Source organism: Pungitius pungitius, chromosome 9 (genome assembly GCF_949316345.1).
Source record: "Pungitius pungitius chromosome 9, fPunPun2.1, whole genome shotgun sequence".
Taxonomy (NCBI): Eukaryota; Metazoa; Chordata; class Actinopteri; order Perciformes; family Gasterosteidae; genus Pungitius; species Pungitius pungitius.
In genome coordinates, this window is record NC_084908.1 from 19,092,571 (window position 1) to 19,117,754 (window position 25,184).

Sequence of the window (25,184 nt, forward strand, 5' to 3'; positions counted from 1 at the left end):
GCTGATGAACTTCCACATCCAACTCGAACGCCGCGCACTCAAAGGCCGCGACGCATCGATTAACTCGCTGTCCAGTATTGAAGGACATTTCTAAAGCTGCTGTGGTTTGAGTTTTCTAAGCAAGAGGGAGTTTGTGTTGTAGAGATGCAGAAATGTAACCAAGGATCTTTTTTTCAATGTGTTTTCTCCTTCAATCTCATGAATTCATCAAGAAAGTGGGACTGAGGCTTGAAAACAAATGTCACTTTACGCTGTAAAGGACACATCTTCCTCAGAGTGGCATCTTACAGGCCGCTTAAAATAAAATAACACAGAGATAGACACAATAAACAATTAAATGGAGAAAAAAAAGTTTGAGTACATGAGACTGAAAAAGTGGAATACGAGGGATTTTTCATCACCTGCTGGTCAGCAGACCTGATAACGTGTGCTGATTCAACGGAGAGGGTTGAAGGCCGTCAGGTGCTAATGGCTCGAGTGGATTTCTGCCATCGTGTGTGAGATCACACTCATAATTAAATGCAGTTCTGTGGTTTCTCTTCATGCGGGAGAAAAATTCCCTGGAGAACAAAACAAAGAAAAAGTGGCTCAGTCTTTATTGGTATAACGATGACGTCCAAACCTCCTTTTTTTTAAATTCTACGTTTCAGAGAATCTGAATCGGTGGTAGAATGTCACTGAAGGTCTTGTAATGTGTGTGTGTGTGTGTGTGTGTGTGTGTGTGTGTCCGTCCTGCAGAGGAATGAAGCCTCTGAGCTGGCTCAGGAGGAACTGGCTGTGGGCCGCCGGCGGCGCCTTCGTCACCGTCCACTTGGCCACGTGGGCCGTGCAGAGCGCCGCGAGGAGCGCCGCGCGCTCTGAGGCCGCACGCCATCAGGAGCCACCGCACTGACGCTTTCGGCACTGTTTTTTTTTTTTTTTTCTCCCCCACACGGTTCAAAAGGACGGAAAGAAGCCGCCGTTGGTTTGACGCGGCCGAGGAACCAGACTCAGACTTTCAATATCAGATTGAAATGAAAAAGCTGCTTTGTTCAACTGTTTTTGTTTTTTTTCTCCGTTTTAATGAAATTATGGGTTGTTGGGTGAGGTGTGATTTATGGTAAATAAACCAATAAAATGATCAATAGTGTCAATCAAATTGAGAAGCCAGTGATCATAAAACAACGTACACACACAACAGTATTCGTTTTCAACATTTCTTTCCCTTCTGTTCAATAGTTATATAAAGAGTTCTGTTCCAATAAATGATTTTCGATGAAACTAGAATTCAAAAACCAAAATATTCACTTGTGTTTCTAAAATAAAACAATATTCAAATAAATTCTAAATTGTTTTTATTCCTATTGAGACTCCAACAAACAGTGAATCTACAAACTAGAGAGTGTGTGTGTGTGTTTTTCTAGTCCAGATGTGGTCATTTTCTGCTCTGCTGAGTGTTCCCTGGAAGCGGGACGTGTGAGACGGATCGGTCCTCTGTGGGACGTTTCAGAACCCGAGGAAGTCTCTTTTGCAGGAGACTCCCACAAGTCCTCAGCATCCGGATCCCCTGAAGTCGCACGAACTTCATCGCTGCTGGTGAGACGTCACGGTTTGGGGGTTTTCATCTGGTTTGCACGCGCACGTTTTACACCAGAGGCAAACTGGAAAATCTCCCCCCCCGAATCGGACCGATCCGTTCTAGGAGACGACTGAGAAGTTTGACCCGGGGGGGGCTGGAGAGAAAAGTCATTAAAAATCCTCCTGTGGGGACCATGGATGCAGGCACCTTGTTTCCATGACGACGAGTCCGATGGCTGTTGAGATGTTTCAGTGTACATCAACTTTTCTGCATTCGCTTTGTGTTACAAATCAATACCTTAACGAGGTTCAATAATTAAACGGCAACTTTTGTTTTGCTGAATCAGAATTTTCGATTACTCTTCGCTTCTCTAGAGAGACAATCGTTGATCATCTTAAAGACCAGGCCTGGAACTCCTCAGGGCTTTGTGTGATTCTGGGTGTGAGGGTCATGTGATGCGCCTCAGACGATCTGCACAATCTCCAGAGAACTCTGAGACTTTTTTTTTTATTGTGCATTTAACTCCCAGAAATCAACAATACAGCTCAGAAGACACCAGGGCTTCAGTAACACAGGTGAAGAATGGACACCGCTATTATGCACACAAATATAAGAAAATATATGAGAATTAAATACAAAAACAAATGTATATAAAATAACCAAAGTCCAACTATATAAAGGTTGGAAAGGAATACAAATGGAATGAGAAGATAGTTGTGCGTGTAAATAGTGCAGCATGCCGGATGGACGGAAGCTACAAGAGGAAAGTGAAGAGATGACAGTTATGGATCGTTCATCCATTTGGGCTGTGTGACCCTTTGACCTGCAGATGTTGGCGTCCTCTCCTCCAGGAGCTCCACGTCACAGACGTCCAGCCCTCTATCTGTCTGTCTGTTTCACATTTTTATCTCCATGAAAACAGCCCGGGATCATATTTGAGGGTTTGGCAGACAAGGAGACGGTTGTTTCGCTTTGGAGCAGGCCGGTGGAGACCAAAGACGGAGCTAAAAGGGGGAGCGCGACGACTTCATCGGGGGGGACGGAGACACGACTCGTCGCTGATTATGATTTATTAGGTTTGTTCGGGCTGTTTTGAGACTCTTGACTCGTAGTTGACGGGTTTCTCTGCCGTCAGTCCGATGTTTTTAATCCCAGCAGGACGAGTGCGCAAAGGTTTAACCACTGTTTGGGTTTTTAGGTTTAAACTGGAGGATGATGGGGAATAAACAATGGCTGCCTTGTTCCCCGGATGAAGGACCACTTGGTTTTGAGAAACCAGCACTAACAGTAACCGTTTTTAGAGTAAGATCCTCCATTTCTCATTGACTTTTTAAACCAGAAAGTGAACACAGAATTTACTTTTGGTTTAAAAGTTCAGTTTACTTTAGTCAAAGAAAAAAACGATTGTTACATTGAAGTCATATGAAACAAACAATAACCTGTTGATCTGTGAAGTTGGAGCCATTTTAGAGGAAAAACCATCAAAACGAATCCAACGAAACATGAAACATTGAGAACGTGACGAACTGAGTGATTAATTGATTGAGACAATAATCCTAAAATTGATTGATACCGAGAATGACTTATACTTGTGCGAGATTGAGAACTTTTGGAACTTCAAGTATTCGTTTTCAGGCTTTTCGTCTCAGGGTTCCAAAGCAGAGCGACTTGCTGACGTTCCCCTTGGAGCCGACACATCGGCAGCAGCAGCAGCAGCAGCAGCAGCAGCAGTTCTTCTCCTCAGGCCTCCGGGAGCGCAAACGCGCCGTGCGGATCGTAAAGAGTGTTAGTCTTTTTAATTGGATATTGATCTGTCGGTCTGGTCTCTCAGAGGGTGCGTTTGTTGTTCGTCGGGGCGTCACACGCAGCTGAGTAATGAGCGGTTAGTTGCGGGGCCATTAGACAGCAGCTTTGAATCATTTTGAGGTCCACGGCTCTTCTTTCCCTCTCCACATTCCTGCAGCCTTTCCCTTCCCTGCGGTCACATGAGGCGTCTTTATTATTCGGTTTTCTGATGGAGATTTTCTTCTGATCATTAGGTGAAAAAAAAAGCTCCATGTTTGAACTAAATTTGCTATTTTTAATGCTGATTCTTGACCGTCTTGCTGCATGAATCAGTTTGTTTTGTATCCAGAACAGATGTGTTTAGCCTAGCTTAGCACAAAGACTGGAAGTCAACAGTAACGCCACCTTCTACTTCTGGGCAAAATGGTCAAAATCTTCTCCCCCAAAAACTGCACAACTCAATGAAAATATATCTCAACAAATACTCTGAAACATGATACTTCTGTGTGAATTAAATACAGTACAATTTCTTTTTCAGTTTGATAATGAACAAAAATGCAAAGGAAACGTAGGAGTTAAGTGAAATTATAAAGAAAGAAATGAATATTTTGAATGATTTATTTAGATTTGGATTTATTTTATGATAACGATGATGATATCAGACTTGATTACAATATGATTCCACTGATGGACATCAATCATCACATGTGGAGCAGATGGAGCAGGTCTGACCTCCAGCGACTGCGTCTATGTTTCAAAGCAACAGACCACCCAAAGTCCTCAAACCCCAGTCGGTTTCCGAAGGCTCCCCGCCCCCCCCCCCCCCCCCCAACCCCGCAGGGGGGCGGACTGTTTAACGATGTTGTCGTCCGCCCGGGGCTTCTAATTGTGTTGTTCTTCATCGTGCGGCTTTGAGGATGCACACACACTTCAAAACGCAGCCATTATCATCATGAGTCAGACTGGAAACAAACTCTCCACACAAACACTCAGGTCCCCACACAGCAGCATGTGGAAGTCATCAGGCCCCTCAATACTACACACACACACACACGCACGCGCACACACACACGCACGCGCACGCGCTCTGGGATGAGAATTCGCGGCATGTACGGCGGTCTCCGCTGTGGGTTTAGAGTTTGATGATCTGGCTTCGGATCAGCTGGAGTGAAAACGCTGCATTAAGATTATTAAGAATTTAAATAAATCACGTGGAGAAACTCGGCCGGGAACGAAGGGACAGATTTATTATTTTTATTATATATTTTGGGCCATTTGCTTGAGCTGAACCCATTTGGTTTATGGTGTGATGGGTGGTGAAAGCACCCAGGTAGAAAAAAAAAAGAATCAACTCAGCTTTTCCCATCAGCTGAATACGTGTGTGTGTGTGTCTGTGTGTGTGTGTGTGTGTGTGTGTGTGTGTGTGTGTGTGTGTGTGAGCCTTGAAGGAGTTTTTTCGGAAAAAGGTGCACATGAACAGCGACTTCTCACGATGTCCCAGCATCCCTCTGTGCTGATGGGCCTCCATGGGAAACACTGAGTCACAATTTATGAAGCCAGATGGTGTGAGAGAGTGTGTGTGTGTGTGTGTGTGTGAGTGTGTATTTGTGTGTCCGAGAGCCTTTTAAGTCGGCTCAACAAAGTGAAACACTTTAAAACCACTTTGTGTAGAATTGAATCAGAGGCAGAACTTTCTAAGGTATTTTATAACTTCTTAGTGTTCAGGAGGCGACACAAGAAGCGATGAACTGTGTTCAACTATTTAAACATCGTACGTTCTACTGCGACTACACCTCTGAAGCTTTTCCTTTGTTTGTCGCTGACTTGATGTGTGGAAGCCCCTTTGTGAGGCTTCTAGTAGATGCTTCATCCCAATGGAAGGAGTCACATGTCGTCTGACCTTTGTCTCAACAGAATACTGAATGTCACACAGATTCCGAAACGGCCCGAGGACACGTTTCAGGTGGAATCCAAAAGTACCGATGCATCGATTATGATGCAACGTCGGGACGAGATCCTCGGTGCTCGCCCGGTGACGTCAGTCCCCCCCCCCCCCCCCCCCCGTGCCGTCTCCACACACACACACACACACACACACTGACCACACCCCTCACAGGGCAATTTGCGAAAACACTGAGTTCTTAAATTACAACATCCATAACAACCAGAGTGGAGTTGAACTTTAAATCGATCCTCTCAGGGGGGGGTTGAACCCTTCCAGCTCCACATCTGTTCACGTTATTAGTTGGGTCGCAGCAGGCATTGAACCCCCAAACCCCTACCCCCCCTCCCCTCCCTTTGGCAGTGTTGGTGCCTTGCTCAAAGGAAGCTTCTCCTCAACTGCTCTCTTTGAGGTGGAAGGCCCTGATCGGGTTCCTGGGGTGGATCGTGGGGGCCCTAGTAGGGGCCGTGGTGGGGGAGGGGGGGGGGGCCCTGGTGGGGGGGCCCTGGTGGGGGCCGCTGTGATCCCAGCGATCGCGTTCGCCCTAAGCTTCTCCTGCAGCTTTGAAGCCCAGGTTCAGGTTTCTCGACTCGGAACCATTAAAAACACAGGAGAAGAAGAATGAAAGGTGGATCCGGGGGGACAGCGGAGCGGCTCGTTGGTGGCTCCTGGGTTCTCACGACGTCGTGTGTTTTTTTTGTGGGGAAGACGCTGCCAAGAGCTTCTTAAGGATGGATTTTTGTGCCAATTTCAGTTTCAATCTTTTTTTTTTTTCTTCCTTCAGCTCCTAAGTTCTCCATCACAAAGCCAACCAGCATGAAACTCTTTTATTCACGTGCCACACTGCCGGTGGCCCGAGGACGGCGGGGCCGGTCTCCGTCTCGTGCGACGCGTTCATCGTTTGGGTTGGAATGAATTCACCGGATGCTGTGGTCCAAAAACCCTCATGGGTTACTGTATTTTATTATAAGTTATTAAAGGCTTACTGCGATGGATTATCTATCCGAGACATGTTTTAAATGATGTGAAACCAGAAAATAACATGGTTAAAACCTGCAAAAATATGGTAGAAACTCGAGGAAAAGGCTTTTGGTGTCGACAGAGACAGTCGGGAGTCTCGGGGGGGAGTTGTGGTTCTGGAGGGTTGTTTATCCGCGAGGGACCGTCTCTATAAACGCTCTCACATGTCTGCAGAGGACGGCGTGGGACGGACCGGAGGGACCGGAGAGGACGGATTGAACGGAGACTGAAGTTCCGTTTTTTCTCCGTCTGGGGGGTCGAAAGGCCAACGAAACGAGGCCTTTAAGCACAACGCACAACACACGTCACACCTCAGAGACGTTTCCCCCCCAGGTTCCAAATGTCTGGAAGGACATCAGCGAGACACGGACACGGACAAGTCAAGCTTGGGCAGAAAGCCTTTCATTTAATGAAAAAAAAAAACGCTTATGAAATCAGAACCCTTTAAACAAACGTCTCTTTAGTCATAAAGACCGGCATAAAAAGTCATGAAATGTGATGATGGGTTACAGAAGAGGAAAAGAATGGACGATGGTTTCAATCAAAGCGGCTGGATCAATTGAAATGATTGGTTCTTTTTGGAGGTAATTCTTAATGCAGTAAGACTCCCCTCCCCCCCCCGCAAAAAAGAACAATTCATTATTGCCATTAACAAACACTTTTATTTCCCAAGGTCAATTCAAGTGAAATGCACAAGGAAGAAGAAGAAGAAGAAGAGAATGATTAAATGGAGTCTTCCATCGTGGTTCCAGCGCCTCGCTTTGTCTCCCAAACGTTCTTCTTCTACTCCTTTAATCACGCAGGTTTGATCAGATGTTACAAAACACAAAAACCCAAACTGTTCTTTTCCTTCTACGTGGTACAAAATGTACAAATAAACCCCCCCTCGCCCCCCCCCCCCCCAAAAAAGGAAAAGCTGCATCTCTTGAAGTGTGTCTTTTCAGTAGCAAATTTAAACTGTCGGCCTTCATGCTGGTTTGTGTCAAACGGCCCTGCAGCAGAACCCCCCCCCCCCCCAAAAAAAAACCCCCACGTACATCTTGTACTCACAACAGAACATCATGGCAAACATGACAAAATGACATCAAACAGACAATGTACAAAACATTTAGATGGAAACCCAAAACAAATAAATCCAAAAGGCAAACAACCCCCCCCCCCCAAAAAAAAAAACCAAATCATCAAGAGCACTTTTGGCGTTTAAAAAAAAAAAAAAAAAAATCCAGTCCATCAATAAATTCTGAGTTAAACGTTTGCCTCATAAATTAAACAAAAGGAAAACCTTCAGGCTTTAAGTTAATAAATCAAATATACACAATGATTAATTAAAAAGTATTTACACTTCTATACAGAAACATTCTACACGGACGCTTCTTCATATCGACTCAAATACCTCCAAAGAAATGATAAAATAAATAGATTCTTCTCCCAAACGGGTCGGGTGCTCCAGAGACGTCCAAATGCAAAACTCATCATCCAATCAAAAAGGTACATTTTGTGCCCGTCCAGGGCGTCATAAATTAAACGTCAAAAATCCAGTTTGAGACAAAAGAACAACATCTTCAAAAAAGACAAATGAGCAAAAGTCTTCCAGGCCGAGGGGGGGGGCCGGTCTCTGTGGTCCTGGTCCTGGTCCCGGTGGTCCTGGTCCCGGTGGTCCCTCTGAGCCCCGTTGGCTATACGATGAACTCCATCCTGTTTACGCTCTGATGCCTGTTGTCCTGTTTGCTAGTCCGGTGGTGGGGGGGGTGGTTCTGTTGGTGGTTCTGGTGGGGGGTTTCTTCCCAGTCCACCAGCGAGTACGTGGGCGTCGCCCGGGGGAACCTCGCCTTCTGCAGCCTTTTGTCCATCTCGTCCTCCTCCGATTGGCTCCCAGCGTCCGTCCTCCCGATCTTGGCGTTGACGGCGTTCTTGTCTTCGCAGAGGCGGTGATGGAGAAGCGGGTGGTGTTGATGGTGTTGGTGTTGTTGTTGGTGGTTGGCGGTGTTCTTCACGATGGGGTTCTTTATGTGGTTGAGCTGCTCGCGGGCGGTGCTGACACTGTTGTGCAGGGCGTTGTTGTCCTCGGCAACCGGAGACGACGCCGCCGCGGCCCCCGCCCCCGCCGCCTGGGCGCCGACCCCCGCGGGCGAGCTCCGCTTCCTCCTCCGCCTCCTCCTCGCGAGCCACAGCAGCGTCAGGGCGATGGCCAGCGCCCAGACGACGACCACGCCGGACACCAGCAGGGGCACCAGGCGGTCCGCTGCACCGGGACAGAAAGGGCGAAGGTCAACGACACATAAAAAAAACATCTCTGCGGGTGGGAAGTGACGCTCAAGGTCAACGTGCTCGCCGAGGTCCTCCCCCCCCCCCTCGCCGCGCGGGGCGGCTCACCGTCGGGGTCGCCGCTCGGCCTCCTCTGGATCCGGACCTCCGCCACGGCGCCGATGGCGGTGCCGTCGGCGCTCCGCTTGCTCACCAGGTCCACGATGCCGTCGGTGATTTCCTCGACCGCGGTCGGACCTCCGGACCGGTCGTCCGCCGACTGACGTCATCGACGAGAAGAAGAAAAGAAACTCCACCATTTTTTTTTTTTATTTCTACTTTGGGGAAGATCTCACCAGGAGATCGCATCACATCAGAAAAAATAAGCTCCGTGACTCACGATGACCACGTGGATCTCCTTGTTGGTGCTGAGGGACGGCTCGCAGGTGACGGAGACGGAGGAGACGGAGGAGACGGAGGACAGATTCCGGACCACGTGGAGGCTGCGGAGCTCGCGGCACACCTGCTCCACCGTGACGCCCTGCAACGCCACACCGGGGGGGGGGGGGGAAAGACCGTTAACCGGCGACAATGAAACAAACCTCCCGTTTTGATTCTGCGGCGGGAAGAAGGCGGGAAGCCCCCCCCCGAACGCACCATCGCCCCGATGTCCTTGCCGAAGGTGAAGGTGACGTTGGCGCAGCTGCTCTCCGAGTGACACCTGGCCGGGGGCGGGGGCGGGGCCGGGTGGGCGGGGCCAGTGCACTCCACCTGAGACGCAAATCAACTGGCTGGTTAGAAGAAACGTCGCGCTACGGAACGGCGTTTTTTTTCGACCGCGGCGGGTTAAGAAGCGGCGTCTTGTACCTCCGTGCAGACGATCCTCCCGCTGTGGCAGCGGCACTTGTTGCAGTCTTCGCCCCATCGGCTTCCGTCGGGCGCCACCAGCCCTCCGACCACACAGGGCCTCCCCGCCGCTGCGGCACAAAAGACACAGTCAGCATCCGTTCGCTTAAACCGGGGGCGGCTGGCGGGCGCATTGTTTTTTTTTTTTTTTGTTAAATGGCGACGATGATGCCTCACCTTCTTGGCAGCGCGGGCCGGTCCTCCCCGGCGGACAGACGCAGCGGAAAGCGTTGATTTCATCCACGCAGGTGGCGCCGAAGGAGCAGGGCGACGACTGGCACTCGTTGACGTCTGAAAAGAGACGAGCGGCGCGGCGTTACAACGCGTCACGGCCCCGACGGAGAGGAGGTCAAAAAAAGTCGTCACTCACTGATCCTGCAGTCTGGACCGGCGAACCCCGCGGCGCATTCGCAGCGGTACCAGTTGTCTCCGTCCACGCAGGTACCGCTGTTGTAACTGCGGGACACACACACGGGGGGGGGGGGGGGGTGGGCGTTGAGCCGCGAGGGGAATCATACATACGATTGTGAGATGTTTTACTGAGTGATGGACTCACCAGGGATGGGGGCTGCAGTCGTTGGCATCTGGAAAATAAAGAAACAAAAATCCAATATTTTTATTCCTTTAAACAGGTAGTGTAACAAACATGCCTGTGTTTAGCATGTCGTTTAGCATGTCGTTTAGCATGCTGTTTAGCATATTGTTTAGCATGCCGTTTAGCATGTTGTTTAGCATGTTGTTTAGCATGTTGTTTAGCATGCTGTTTAGCATGCTGTTTAGCATGTTGTTTAGCATGCTGTTTAGCATATTGTTTAGCATGCCGTTTAGCATGCTGTTTAGCATGCTGTTTAGCATGCTGTTTAGCATGCTGTTTAGCATGTTGTTTAGCATGTCGTTTAGCATGTCGTTTAGCATGCTGTTTAGCATGTTGTTTAGCATGTTGTTTGCACATTGACACGCCGTCCTCTTGAAAACAAAAAAAGAGGTCCACGATTTCAACATTAACTGAATCACATTTAGCGTCATTCAGTCAACCCTGAATTTAACCCCGCGTGGCGGTGCAGTGACTCACTGTGGCTGCAGGTGGCGCCCTCCCAGCCCTCCTTGCAGAGGCAGCTGAACGAGCCTCCGTCCGACACGCACGTTCCTCCGTTCTCGCACGGACTCGGCGCGCAGCTGCTGTTCCTCGCTGTGGACACAAAATCTCCATCGGTGAGACACTTTTTATCCATTTTGTAGTTTGTCCAAAAGGGATCGGCGCGGTGGCGTTGCTGACCGACGTTGCAGGTGGCGCCCTCCCAGCCGGCGGCACACACACACTTGAAGGCATCTCCTTCGTCGAAGCAGGTCCCTCCGCCGTTGCAGGTGGCCTCGTCGCACTGGAACTCCCCTGGGAATAAAAAAAACAAAAACACAGGATGTGACCAACATCTGGAACCACTGGACGGCCACTGGGAGGGGGGGCGGGGCCTAAACTAAACGCGTGCATTCGCGCGGCAGGTGCAGGTGGCCTCACTTGAGCGGCAGGTCTTCCCCTTCCAGCCGCCGCTGCACTCGCAGTAGAAGTCGTTGACCAGATCGCGACAGACGCCGTGGTTCCGGCAGGGGGCGGAGCTACAGTCGTCGATGTCTAAGAATAAAAAGTACAAAAAAAAAAAAAATTAAACAAAAACATCAAAACGCATCCAACATGTGGCGCCCCTACAGCTAGGGTTGGGGGGAGATGGGGGGGAGGGGGGGGAACTCACTGTTCTGGCAGGTAGGTCCGTCCCAGCCGTCGGCGCAGACGCACCGATACTGACTGACTTCATCGATGCACGTCCCTCCGTGCAGACAGGGGGCGCTCTCACAGTCGTTGATGTCTGACAGGAAGAGTGGCGTTTGGATTTTATCAAAACATGTTTAAATGAAAAGAAAAAAGTTATTTGCGGAGAGATTATTAAAAGGCTAAGAGGGCAAAAAACACATTAACAATACATATGATGTATTGATGATGATGATGATGATCTCACTCTCGTGGCAGTACGTCCCGGAGAAGCCTTCCTCACACTCGCAGCTGAACTGCCCGCCGGCGCGACTCCGACACCTCCCGTGGGGGCCGCACACGTTGGACGAAATCAAACGCACCCCGCCCGGCGTGCTGTTGGACGCCACCGCCACGGTGCAGCTGTCAATGACTGGGGTGTAAGGGGGGGGGCATGCAATTAGCAACAAATGGTTTTGTAGCAACATTGGATTATAATTACTGATGCGTTATAGTGGAGCTCAATTCATGAATACATTTCCATACATTCTACCGAGTACCCCTGGAATCCCCCCCCCCTCCCTCCCTGGATCAATAAAGGTTAGTTTGCTCATTGCGTTCAGCGTCGCTAATGAACCCGCTGACCTTTGCAGGGCGCCGTGCGGCAGTGGTCCTTCAGGCGCGAGCAGTCCCTCCCCTCGAAGTCGTCGGGGCATCTGCAGACGTAGTCGGCCGCCGCGTTGAAACAGCGGCCGCCGTTCTGACAGGGGCGGGGGAGGCAGTAATCGATGTCCAGCTGTGGGGGGGTGAGGGGGGGCAGAGGGCACAATTCAGCGCTCGCCATTTTCCCGCACAACGCACACATCACCGCGGTAACAGGCCGACAGACCTGCAGGAGGACGTCGGGGGCAACACAAGTGGACTCACAGAAGATTGAAAACCGTTAATTAGCGAATTGTCAAATTCTAGATAAACTTAAAACACTGGAAAGATTTCACACCCGGTGGATAGAAATAAATAAAAAACAGAAAGAATAAAAAGAGGCAGCGGCGTCTCACCTGGCAGCGACTCCCGGAGAAGCCGGGCGGACACAGGCACTGGAAGCCGCCGCCGTCGTCGTCGTGGCAACGCCCCCCGTTGAGGCACGGCCCGCTGGCGCACTCGCCCACGTCCTCCTCGCAGTGCTCGCCCGCGAAACCCGGCGCGCACGCGCATCGGTAAGCGCTCAGCAGGTCCTTCACCAGGAGGAACGCATCAGCATCACTTCATCCCTTCTCACCTTTGAGCCCCGACATTTATTTAGAGCGTCGCTCCACGAGAGTCGACTTGCTAAGCTAACGCTAGCTCACGTGCCACAATCGAGTTCTAGAAGGTCAAAAGAATTCTACTTTTTTTTATCAAATCAGTCTTTAAAGATTTTAAAATCGATTTTATTCTTTTAAGCATGTAGTGTAACAAACATGCCCGTGTTTGGCATACTGTTTAGCATGTTGTTTAGCATACTGTTTAGCATGTTGTTTAGCATGTTGTTTAGCATGTTGTTTAGCATGTTGTTTAGCATACTGTTTAGCATACTGTTTAGCATGTTGTTTAGCATACTGTTTAGCATACTGTTTAGCATGTTGTTTAGCATACTGTTTAGCATACTGTTTAGCATGTTGTTTAGCATGTTGTTTAGCATGTTGTTTACACTCGTACTCAGTTACAGAAAAGCAGCATTTCAAAAGAATCGAGGACAAACGGTTTAGAGAAGTTTGGAGAAATCTGATCCGCTGTTGTCATGGAAACACAAACTTCACAAATTACCCGATTTACCCGTGTGCGTGTGTGTGTGTGTTCATCAACTGAAGCTCACCTCGCACGTCGCTCCGTTCCGACACTGACCTCGACAGTCGTTGACGTCTGCGGGAACATTATTTTGACATTAATATTCTCTCCTTGCGACGGTCGATTAAAACTAAAACTAAAAAGCTTTGATAAGAATAAAGATCACGGACACGAGGGGACATCCTCGTCTCACTCACTGGTGTCACAGTTGCGGCCCGTCCAGCCCGGGACGCACTCGCAGAAGTAGCCTCCGATCAGGTTGCGGCAGGCGTTGGCGTTGACGCACGGGTCCTCGTCACATTCGTTGGCGTCTGGGACGACAGGAGACGGAATAAAAGGGTCAGAGGGAGGAGACATTTAGACTCTCTGCTCCACGCTGTAGAGCTTCATGATCGTGTTGATTATTGCTCGTAGTCAATAGGCTGTGTGTAGGCCTTTACACAAAAGGCCACTTAAGAGCCTACTTTTCAGATGAGTTATTATATTATACACATGTATTATTATTATTCCTGTTATTTTAGCTTAAAATGGACCGGACCAGAGCGGAGGATGTCCCAAACTGTGACGCTTTTATATGCGGCTATTTTGAGCTGCGTGTTAAACACTGAGAGAGAACACACAGAGTCCAGCATTTAGCTCTACTAATTACTAATAAATGAAATTAGGGCATGCGTAGGATGTGAAAAACACAATCCTAAGGTTTAAATTACAAGGATATACTTCACTGAACTCATTCCAGGAATCGAGGTTCAATGTTTTATGCAAACATTCAATTAGTTTGGTTAATTTCACCTTTTTAATTAGTTATACTTTATAGTATGCAACAGGAGGCAAATGTTGGAAACAGTAATATTGTGTCATATATCTCTCATATATATATATATATATATATATATATATATATATTTGAGCAGCCTTGACGAATTACATTCTATATGTTGTCAATTCTGTCTCCGCATTTAATAAAATAGAGTAGGAAACCTTCTAACAGGGGCCCAGAGAACAGGGCTGGTTCTGAGTGAAGGAGGAGGACCCACCGATGAGGCAGGTCCTGCCGGTCCACTGAGGCGGACACGTGCACCTGAAGCCGTTCACCAGGTCCTCGCAGGTCCCTCCGTGGCTGCAGGGGTTCTCCAGGCACTCGTCCACGTCTGAGACGGACAGAGAGAGAAAAAGAGGTTCTAGGAGGTCCACAGGGGATCTGGGGAAGTATCGAGCTTTTGTTTTGGAGGGGGGGGGGGGGTGTCTTACTGTCGGAGCAGGAGGGTCCGGTCCAGCCGGGGGCACAGAGACACTCGAAGCCCTGACTGGTCTCCACACAGCTTCCTCCGCTCCGGCAGGGGTTGGACAGACAGGCGTGGTCCGCTGAGACACACGGGGACGAAAAGGTCAATCTGTTTGTATTTCATCACACCAGCTCACACTGTAACCATGGCGACGGACAACCACCCCCCCCCCCCCCCGAGTCGCTTTTGACCATGAAGAAAATGTCCAGACGAGATGATCGTGATTATTATTATTATGAATTATGAGAAGCGTGTTTTTCTAGGAGTCCAATTAGGTTTTCACAATTTGCTTTGTTGTATTATTGCGTAACATAAATAGTGAAAGACAAATTTAAACAATAATGAAGTAAACACAGCAATAAAAAACAAATATAGAATAGAATTATGATTAAAATCAAAATCTAACTGGAAAACGAACGAGATCATCACAGATATCACCGTCATGAAGAAACGTGATAAGATGTCAAAATGTGACATGATGACCAAGCCGATTCTTCACTTTGTGTCGATTCTTCGCACCTTTCTGACAGCTGACCCCCGAGAAGCCTTCGGGGCAGGAGCAGTGGTATTTGTCGGGTCCCGTGTTGCTGCAGGTCCCTCCGTTCACGCACGGCTGCAGCGTCGCACACGTGTTCAGATCTGCACGTGATGCACAAAAACAAAACAAAAAAGTTTGCTTTCATCCGCTCGTTTTTTCCTTCTCCCCTTCTCTAAAGACTTGTGTGTGTGTGTGTCTGTGTCTGTGTGCGCGCGCGTACCTTTGTCGCACAGCTGTCCCCCGTAGTTGGTGTCGCAGAGGCACTGCCACGGCTCCACGCAGCCGCCGTGCACGCAGCCCGGGTGCGGGATGCACTGATCGCAGAACTCGCCCTGCCAGCCGTACAGACACCTGCCAGAAATAAAAGATCATAAAGGATAATGGTGAGAAAAAAAGCAGATTTTCTATTCACATGATCATGTGACACAGTCGATGAAACCTCCCCAATTTATTGTTGAAATCAGTGGTGTTTGTGTATTTTTTTGAAATAGTAACCTCAAATATGCAAATTAGACATGATTTAATTCTAACTTCACTAATAGAAAATCTAAATGTGTATTTTGGAAGCTTCTTCTCGCCTGTTTGAAATAAAAAAAAACATGTCGTCAACACTTGACCAAAGGCCAGAAATAAATACATATAAATAAGTAAAAATGGACCCCTTTGTCCCGTCCCTTTGTCCCCTCAGCAGAGACGTGCTGCTGCTGCTCACCTGCACTCTCCAGGAGCTCTGCAGTTCCCGTGCGCCGCGCTGCAGCCCTGCCTGCAGATCGCTGCAGAGAGACAGGAGGCGTGATCAGGATAATAATGAGGAATGAAAAAAAGGACCCATTTGGTTTAATTTGTCACTGGGTTTGCATCATCTCAAATGAATGTATTCATCCGTTTCTATTCGGGCCTTGATGAGTGAACCTTAAAAAAAGGCTAAATGCGGGAAATGCATCGGACTTCCCCTTGTCCCCGAACTCACCGGTGTTGCAGTCCGGGCCGGCCCAGCCCTCCAGGCACGTCTTGTTGCCGTTGCGGTCGCACTCGTGGTGGCCGAAGAAGTCGTCCCGCGGGCGGCAGAACTTGTTGCAGCCGAAGCCGTAGTAGTGCTCGTCGCAGCCGAGGCGCACCTGGAAGCGGAACTGGGCCACGGGGCCGTCGTGCTTCAGGCTCTGCCACCGCCGGCCGGGGTTGATCATCCCCGAGTGGACGGCCCGCTCGATCAGCGCCCCGCCGGGGCCTGCGGGTCGCGAGGGGGAGCGCACGGTCACTACCCGGGTCAGTTTGTGATCCAAACGCGCCCGCCATTCACCAAATGAGCGCCATGCTGCACTGAGGAAGACCCGGAAACTAGAGGTTCGAAAAACTCATGTTTGCGGAGTTTACTGAGGGAATGAATCAAGTGAGAAGTGTCTCTTTTTTCTGTCTTTATGCGTTAAAAAGAGTGAGGCGCTTCCATGTAGGCTGCTGTGATAATAGACAAATAGAAAAATGAAAAGGGGGGAAAACATCCATTTGCTTCTAGAAACAACAAAGCAAGTAAAAAGAGGCCGAAACCTCCTGGGCCGCACGCACGCATCACGATAATAAACATGTTTTGAGTCACGTTTTGATTTGCGGCCTTGTAATTACAAGATTGTGCAGAAAATACTCTGAATTTGAAGATTTTTTCTGGGAAAGAGGGAACCAGAACATAACATGGTCGCGATAGTCTCAACTAGCAGAAAGGGTATTTCACTCAATTCATGCACTTTTAAATGAATGATAGCTCTTTAGTCGATGAGCCTCGTCCTCCCCCGGCAGCATTTGGGAGGACGGGGGCCGTTGTTAATGCTGCCGTGATGTTCCAGCGCGGTTTGAAAATGCGGAGGTGCTCTGTGGTATTTCGCCGGCCGGGTGGAAAGTGTGGGTCGGGGGGCGGGGAGGGGGGGGGGCGAGGTGACGGGCGGTCCGGCGGCCTCAAAAAGAGGGGGGGGGGACCTCCAGGAAACCTTGCGGCAGGTAACACCGTCGGCCTGGAAGCAAACTGCGACACTTCACATCGCGATGAGGGCGGAGGAAAAAGTGCTAAAAGTGGCACTGAGGTAGCAGATTTTAAAAAATAGATAGTGTTAAAAAAAAAAGAAAAAAAAGATTTTTTAAAAAAAAAGGCTGGATCCGTTCCGTCCAGAAAATCTGAGTAAATATTGAAACTTGGCACTTTATCGATGAATGCCGGCCTGAGAGCGGAAGAAACCCGCTGACAGGTTTGGTTTTACTTCACTCTCAGTTATTTAAGCAGCGGCTACTGGTTTTGTCCTCTTTGCTCCCCTCTCTAAAGTGTTATTTATAGATCCTCCAATGTTTGTTCATGTGTTTTTAGGTCTTTTGTTATGTGTTGTGGCTCTTTCTTTGCAACTATGTGGCCCTTTCGCAAACGAAAAAATAAATAAAAATAAAACTTTCCTTACAGACGGTAATAGAGAGACGGACCCCATTCATTAAATTGTTAGCTACAATGCGGGGGGGCTGGATACCATCCGTCAGTCGCCACTCAGCCACAGTGTTTAAATCACAGAGCAAAATAATCAGTCCCGACGAGTGCCGTTTGTCCTCCGAATGTCTTTTAGCTCTGTTCTTTGGTCTCCACCACCCCCCCCCACCCTCGGGCAGGTGGAGTAATTTTTCATTAAAAAACGCTTGTCGGAGGCACTTGGCTTGTCGGTGCTAAACTGAGCGGGTCAATATTTGTCCTGTGCTCATTTAGTTTGGCAACAGACTCCGTTTGGTTTTCCTCGCTGAAGGTTTTCGAACAAAAAACAAAACAACAACACCAGAGTATCGTTGAATCGTCGGCTGGGCGACGCGGAGAGATCCTCAAATAACGGCGATGCCTCAATGTCATGAAATGCGATGGTATTGTGGGGTTGACTATGGTGCCTTCACAAAAAATTGACAGTGAGCAATAAGGACAAAACGACAGAGCGGGAGACGGCAGCTGACAGAACAGCTCACTGTAATGCGGCTTTTCTAAAACCAGGAAAAGGCCAAACTCAAAACACGATATCAGAAATCTCAGGCGTTATCATGTCCAGATGTTCGATGAATATTAACATGAACCCCAGCTCAAATAGCACGCATCGCTAGTTAGTTAACCAACGAGACAGCTCACGGTCCACCTTTTGGCCCGGAGCGAAGGCCACCTGGGCCGAGGTCAACCCGACTTCACACCGGGCCTATAATGGCTCCCTGAGGGACGCCAAATACAGCACCGAGCCAACACTCTCCCTCAGGCCGCCTCGCTGAGCGCTGCGTGACCAACAGAACCCGCTCCTCACACCGCCTCTACAACCAGATTCGTGAATGGGACATGTAAACACCTCCCCCCCCCCAGGCTGCTGTAGTAAGGGGGCAGGGGGGGGGGGGGGGTGGTGTTCATTCTGAGGCAGAACGTTTAATACGACCTTGTGTAGTCTGTGTCTCATGGAGAATGTGCTGAAAAGTTCAAATGTACTGTAACCATTTTCAAAATGACATGAACAACAAAGGTTCGGTTCCTTTTATGGATGAATGATGGTGATGATGAGGAGGAGGAAGAGGAGGATACTCACTGCCGGAGGACGAGTCGTTGTTGAAGTCCAAGGCTTCCACGATCAACGTGTACGACCTCTAGAAAAGGAAATCAGAAAAGATAAATGAACCACACAATTTATGTATGTAAAGTATTCTATTTAATGTCATATCTGGGTCCTGAGTCTGAAATAAAAGGTTTAATCGTGTCGTGTGAAAATAACACTGCTTCCTTATTCGTTTTATTACTCTTCATAAGCCTGACATTTTAAAAACATCTCACTTTTATGAAGATTTTTGGCCGAAATATGATTATGAAAAACTACCAATTACTGCAGCATTCACGTAAGGTTTAGAGCCAATACAAACAAAAACACAGAGAAGCTCAGATATCGAATCACTGAACACGCAACGAAACAACAACAACTTTAAGGAGCGTTGACCGATCGAATTAAGAACCTAATGAGAAACACTAGACACAAAATTCACAGGAGTCACTGAAACACCCCGAGGCCTCTAAATAGAGACACCGTGTGTGTGTGTGTGTGTGTGTGTGTGTGTGTGCGTGTGTGTGTGTGTGCGCGTCAGCCCGATTATTTCGGCCCCACTTTGAAATCCTTTGTCTGTTTTAAGGCCACTGTCGCTCTCACCGCTATCGAATGACCGACAGACCCGAGCCTGCCAGAGAGAGAGTGTGTGTGTGTGTGTGTGTGTTGCTGCGGAGACACTCTCTCTCTCTCTCTCTCTCTTTCCAACATTCACACCATCCAAAACGTGCAGTTCGACGTCAACAAGACTACAAAATAAGAGCGGGGGAACCGATGCGACTGAGGAGGCGCGTGGACTCGGGCCCCTTGACGACGACACAGTGTGAAGTCGGACCTGGTTTTAACGCCAGCTTTAGGTTCCAGTGGAAGGAAACCGTTGAGGGTAACGATAATGGGCTCCTCGTATAGGACGACACCGTTGTGTGTTTGGGTTTTGCGAGGTGCAATGCGCCCCGAACCTCCACCTCGGTGGTCCCAGATCCTGCGGCACCACACGAGTGAAACCCTGCGGATGTCGGGCTCGACGTTTCCCCTTCTTCTTCTTCAGCGCCTCCAGCCTTCAGTCCAGCCTCCTTCTCTGGCTAAATCACACAAAGGGACGAAGGATTTCGGCAATTTTACTTCAAAAAATAAGTGCTGCTCTTGTGTGTCTTGTCTTTGTGTGACGGGGAAGGTTTAATCACAGGTTTTGACCACTTGGGCCCAGGTGGACTTGTTGAGCTGCAAAGGGTCCTCCCCACGGAGAGGAAGAGGTCTACAATGACTCAGCATTTTCCTGCAGCAGATGTGACACTCCAGATGTGCTGGATCCCTAAAAGCTAAAAGACCAGGATCTAAATTTGCAATTTATTATTCAAACTCACACAACAATTAAAGTTTGAGCATGTCAGGGATGAATCTGTTACCGCAGCATTTCATTTTTTTCACCAAAATCTAAAAAAAACACTGTCGAGAAAATCGTTTATTCTGATTCGCTGTCAACGAGGCAGAACCGAGCCGGCGGCGCAGAAAGCCGTGACTGAGAAAGCATCCCGAGGAGCCTCTTGCAACATCCTTGCATCACCTTCTCGGGCTGAAACGGGATCTGGGCCTCGAGGGCCGACGCCTTCCTGACCACGCTGCAGGGAAAAAAAAAGAAAAGAAAAAAAAAAGTACGACCCGTCGCCCTCCGAACGCACAATGGGTGGCACCCGAAAACCTTCTAGCAGCTTGTTCCGACTCCAAGGAGGGGGAGGCCGGGGACACGAAGCCTACGGGCCAACGGGTCCCGCTCACTTCCTGCCAAAAAAAACATCTAGCAGCGTGCGTCTGACCCGGGGAGTGGGGGGGGGGGGGGGGGGGGGGGAGTTCCCATCACTCCCACTCGCTGTCTGTGAGCGCTTTGATTGAGGAGGTGGAACTGCTTTCTCTGGCTTCGGGGGGGCCTCGGTGTGGGAAAATAGTTTTGTCAGCAGACCGAGCCGGGCGACATGTGGAGGCAGGTCCGGCCCGGGGAGGGAAAGAAGCCGCTAAAGATCCTCCTCTGTTTATGTTTTGTCAGGCGGCGGCGGCGGCGGCGGCGATGCCGGATGGCGACGCGATGCAGGCGTCTCCTCCCAGTAAGAAGCCCCCGAGGGGACTGCGAAGCTGAAACTAACGATTACCGGCAGTATCAGAAACAAGTGGGGGAGGGGGGGGGGGGGTCAGACGTACAGCCCATAATATAAAACATTCAGTTGAATACTCTAATAATGGAAGACGATCCTTTTGAAGACCTTTTGAAGAGGTCCTGTCCTGTTCGTGGCCAGAGGCCTGTCAATCACACCAAGCCCCGCCCCACAGCAAGCGCTGCTCTACGGTCCGTTTGACTCTAAATGGACCACAATTTACTAAATTAAAATCATGCCGTATCGAAGAAGCATCGGAACTACGGACTGAGACCATAAACTCGTGTTCACAACGTCTCCTGGGGCAACGGACCAAGAGCGAAGCGGAGTCGTTTTCCCCATCGACTTCTATACAAGCCGACGTTTTCTGTTGCTTTCCATTGTTGGTCCATTAGTGAAGTCCAGTTTACATGAGCAGCTGGGACATGCGTCTGCTAGCGATTAGCATCAGTGATTCACAGGGTAATCAAGGGTGATGTTTACCCTTCACTAATACTCCCCTCTCCACAGACTACACAACGGTGACGTGTCAAATGTCACAACTCGGGGCAGAAACATCCATCTTACGTCCGTTGGCTTCTTATTCTCTCGTTAAAAACAAGTGCGGGTCGTGCAGCCCTCCTCTTCATCGCCGCTGTGTGGGAATCGAGCACATCAGGCCCGGAACGGTCCGATAAGCCCCGTTAAAGAAGTGGCGCGAGTCTGACGTCACGTGGGAAAAAGACAGAGGAAGAGAAAGTGAAGTTTTAAGGAAGGGAAAATGATCCGGGAGACAGTGGTGGGACTCATCCATGTTTGGTGGACTAGCGGAGCCACATCTGGACTCCTCCGAGCCCGGCAACGTTGACCGAATGTTAATAATTCACCGGGGGAAGTCAAGCCTAAGCTTAACCTCTCAATTGTTCCCGCTCTCACTGAACGGCGTGGGTTCTGCAGAGGACAGAAGGCTGTGCGGCTCCGGTCAGCCTTTTTTCAGATGAAACCAAAAAGGATCAAACTCAAGCCGAGAGGAACATCTCAGCATCTCCTCTCACAGATCAATGTATGGATCTTATTTATAGTCGGTCTATGACTGCTAATGACCACCACTCTGATGATTCTTAGCAGATGACTCCTTTTGATTTTCAAGACCGCAATAAAAGCCCCCCCCCAACCCCCCCCCAGCACACATTAAACCGCATGATGACTGAATATGGTATAAATAATAATGCAACTAGTGGACTTGAAATGAAGAATTGGGGGTCAACACGACTTGTGACCACAAGCTTCTCTCTGGTTACGGTTTTCCAAAACACCCCCCCAACCCCCGTCTCACTGACGCTGGACACATTGTTCCACCACCAGACCCCCCCCCCCAACCCCCCAACCCCCCCATTCCCATCCCCGTGCTCCCAGCATTGTCCCATCAGCCCCCGGCTGCAGTCCGGCCACTTGTTACCATGGCGACGAAAGAAAAAGCACAAGAGAGGAAAAAGACAACAAAACTAAAATCAAGTCAGCTGGAGGTAAAGTGTTAAAAAAAAAAAAAAAAAAGCGCTGTAAAAGTTTTAAACTACTGAAAAAAAGAAGAGAAAAACCAGGAGGAGGAGGAGGAGGGTGGATGAAGTATTGGTGGGGTCTCGGTAAAATGCCGCAGGTTTGGCACATCTTGGGTCGCCATCACAGCTCCAATAAACACGGCGTGACGCACACAGCGACGGCGTTTGTGTGTGTCGCTGCGCCGCGTCACGCCGCCAGGACGGCAACAAAGAAGCAGAGAAAAAAAAAAGGCAACAGCAAAAACAAGGAGCCCCTCATCCTGAACGAGGCGGCTTCATTTAACACGCCAGTTACCAGGGTCAGCGGCAGGAATGTCCTGCAGCCACCGGAGCGGAGCCGCCTAACAACGGCCCTTTATCCCCCCCCCCCCCCACCGCCCCCCCGCCGAGGGGTCAGGGGAGATAACTACCACAAGAACAACGCACCAAAGGAAGAAAAGGAGTCTTCTCCTGGCGGGCGGTCGGCTCGGTTCCTCCTCCTGGTTTTCTGGCTCCACGCGAGCGCATGAAGACACGAGCCGCCCCCCCCCCCCCCCCCCCCCCCCCCTGCGCCACGAGCAGGACCCCCCCCCCCCCGCGAAGACGACCATTGGGAGCGAGAAACCCGACGGCACAACTAGAGGGCAGATGTTGAGCTTGAAATGTGTGATGTGGCTGGATTACTAGGAAGAGAGAAAGGGCCTGATTGGTAGAATAAGTTAGAATAACACGCTTATTACCCCCCCCCATCCGGCTGGTACCCTTTGAGGGGATAACTTTAGTGGGGAGATCTCCTCCTTGAAGCCATTGAGCAGAATCCCTCGAACCGTGACACGCGGCGCTTGGAGATGCCTGCGGGGGGAAGCCGTGAACTCACCGGCCAGGCGAAGCTGAAGGCCAGCGCCACGGTGGCCGCGGCGCCCTCGCCGTCCCGCAGGGAGAAGGTGTTCCCGCCCAGCACCGGCGTGGAGGCGGCGCCAAAGCTGCAGGGCCCGGCCGAGGACACCTTCAGCTGGTACTCCTTCAGGCACAGCCGGAAGTAGGTGTCGCACTGGTGGCCCGGCGAGCAGCGCCGGTCGGCGGCGGGGGCGGCGTCCCGGGGGGGGGCGTCGCAGCAGGCGCCGCTCTGCAGCCGCCCCTCGGCGTTGTGCATCGACAGGATCTGCAGCTCAAAGTGTCCCGTGGCTGAAGACACCTGCAGAGAGGGAGGGGGCGTGAGTTCACAGCAGGAGGTCTGGACAGGTTTCTAGAACCTGGAACCAAGTCTGGACCTGGGTTTTAGGGTTGAAGGTTTTTACCGTGAAATTACCCCCCAAAATACTTTTCCAAATAAATATATGAAAAAAAGCACAATTTTACGATGGACATCCTGACAAGAGACACATTGGAAAAACAATGAGCAAAATCAAAAAGGGTCAGAGGTCAAGTTAGCCTCACACGACCCTCCATTTCCCATAATGCAACTCAATCGCGCCCATACCTGGAGTCCCCCCCCCCCCACATTTGTCTTAAAGCCCAAGGGGAGGTGACATCACTGTGACATCATCAGGGGGATCTTTTCTCATTCATTGACAAAACGAGTCAACAGTAAACTTCATGTGAAGAATCACCAGATGCTTTACAGTCACATGGATTTATACCCGTCCTTCAGTTCTTCATTGGAGCAACATTTCTATTCATGTTGCATTTTAGACACAATACCCAAAATGTAGTAGCCTACTACTAGTAGTAGTAGTAGTAGTAGGACAGTGAGGATTTGCTGCTGTTCTCTCTACGTTCACATCATTTTGTCAGAAGGGGTCAAAGGATTTCCACCTGGATGCTTTTTCCTGACAAGCTCTCAACATCAGCTTTTACATGTTTTCCCCTGGAAGTGTGTAAAGATCAAATATATATATAGAAGAAAGTGAGGAGACGGTTTGACTCCGGATCACGCTGTCATTAAAGGAGTGTGGGTGTCACAGGGTTCACCCTCTGCAGGAAACCCTGAGTTCTGCATACTTTTACTTTACGACTCCACTGCTCCCTGCAGGATCTCTCACACACACGCACACGCACACACACACACACACACACACAGCTGACAGCGGAGCAAAATGAAGGATTCTGATAAACAAAAAACAAAACACTGCCAGTCAAAACTCAATCCATGTGATCCAAAAGCTCCTTAAGTCCCATAAAAGAAAACAACTTTCCTTCAAATTCCTTAATAACAAACTTAATAAGCCTGATATCAGAGCAGCATCCTGACAAAATATTAATGTATCACCTTTGAAACTGATTTAATGTCTTTAGTGAAAATGACATCATCACTCCGAGGACTTAGTTGAAATCTGATTACTCCTCCAATATAGCAACTTCAGAAAGTGGACTTATTAAGTTGAACATGCTGTCAGCTCACGTTTATTCAAAAAATCATTGTGGAAAGTAACTGCTCAAAATGCATAAAAATGTCAGAGCACAGATGTGGTGGAGGTGGAGGTGGTGGAGGTGTACCTGCACGCGGGCGGAGAGCAGCAGGAGCTGCAGGCTGACGGCGGCGGGGAGGAGGAGGAGGAGGACGGAGCTCCGTGCGCGGGTGGTCATGCCGTCGGATGGCTGCCGCCGAGCGGCTGTCGGGGCTCACGGGAAGTCGGCGCGACCCTCCGCTCCGGCTGCACACGCACCGCTCGCCTTCCCCCTCAAAAGTCCGGCGAGAGAAAGAAAACAAACCGGATTCCGTTCCACTTCCGTCCTGCACGGGAGGCTTTTGTCTGCTACGGTCCTGCTGTTTTTTTTTCTTTTTTTCTCGTCTTTTATCAAGGCTCCAAAGATTGAACCCACCGGCCGACGGAGTGCAGCTGAAGCGCGGACAGCACTTTGCTGCACGCCCGGAGGAGGCTGGGTAATATCCACCGACCAGGGGCGGGGGCTGCGGGCGGGCGGGCGGGCCACGCCCACTCATGCATATATTAACGAGGCGCGGTTTGTTTACAGTCGGTTCACACGGAGGTGCAGAAGTGCCTTCACACGTGGAGGTAAAAAAAAACAAGAAATTCCCAAAACCGACGTGAGAGGAGTTTAACGTCTGGATGGTAATTATAGAC

The 25,184-nt window shown here is 49.7% G+C and overlaps 1 protein-coding gene across 1 annotated transcript; it reads right to left on the reverse strand.

The window, feature by feature from the left end:
* Positions 1 to 7,339: 7,339 nt before the first annotated feature.
* Positions 7,340 to 24,938, reverse strand: LOC119217865 (protein jagged-1a-like). The gene is made up of 26 exons (XM_062564451.1): positions 24,595 to 24,938; positions 22,976 to 23,293; positions 18,429 to 18,486; positions 15,821 to 16,078; positions 15,563 to 15,623; positions 15,071 to 15,201; positions 14,832 to 14,951; positions 14,278 to 14,391; positions 14,064 to 14,177; positions 13,224 to 13,337; positions 13,055 to 13,101; positions 12,258 to 12,434; positions 11,845 to 11,995; positions 11,468 to 11,632; positions 11,204 to 11,317; positions 10,972 to 11,085; positions 10,732 to 10,845; positions 10,528 to 10,644; positions 10,012 to 10,039; positions 9,826 to 9,911; positions 9,633 to 9,746; positions 9,417 to 9,526; positions 9,207 to 9,320; positions 8,950 to 9,090; positions 8,679 to 8,829; positions 7,340 to 8,547 (listed from the first exon to the last, which is right to left on the reverse strand). Exons 1-26 carry the CDS (start codon positions 24,682 to 24,684, stop codon positions 7,982 to 7,984), a joined length of 3,687 nt encoding a protein of 1,228 aa, XP_062420435.1. The 5' UTR covers positions 24,685 to 24,938; the 3' UTR covers positions 7,340 to 7,981.
* Between the last annotated feature and the right edge of the window lie 246 nt (positions 24,939 to 25,184).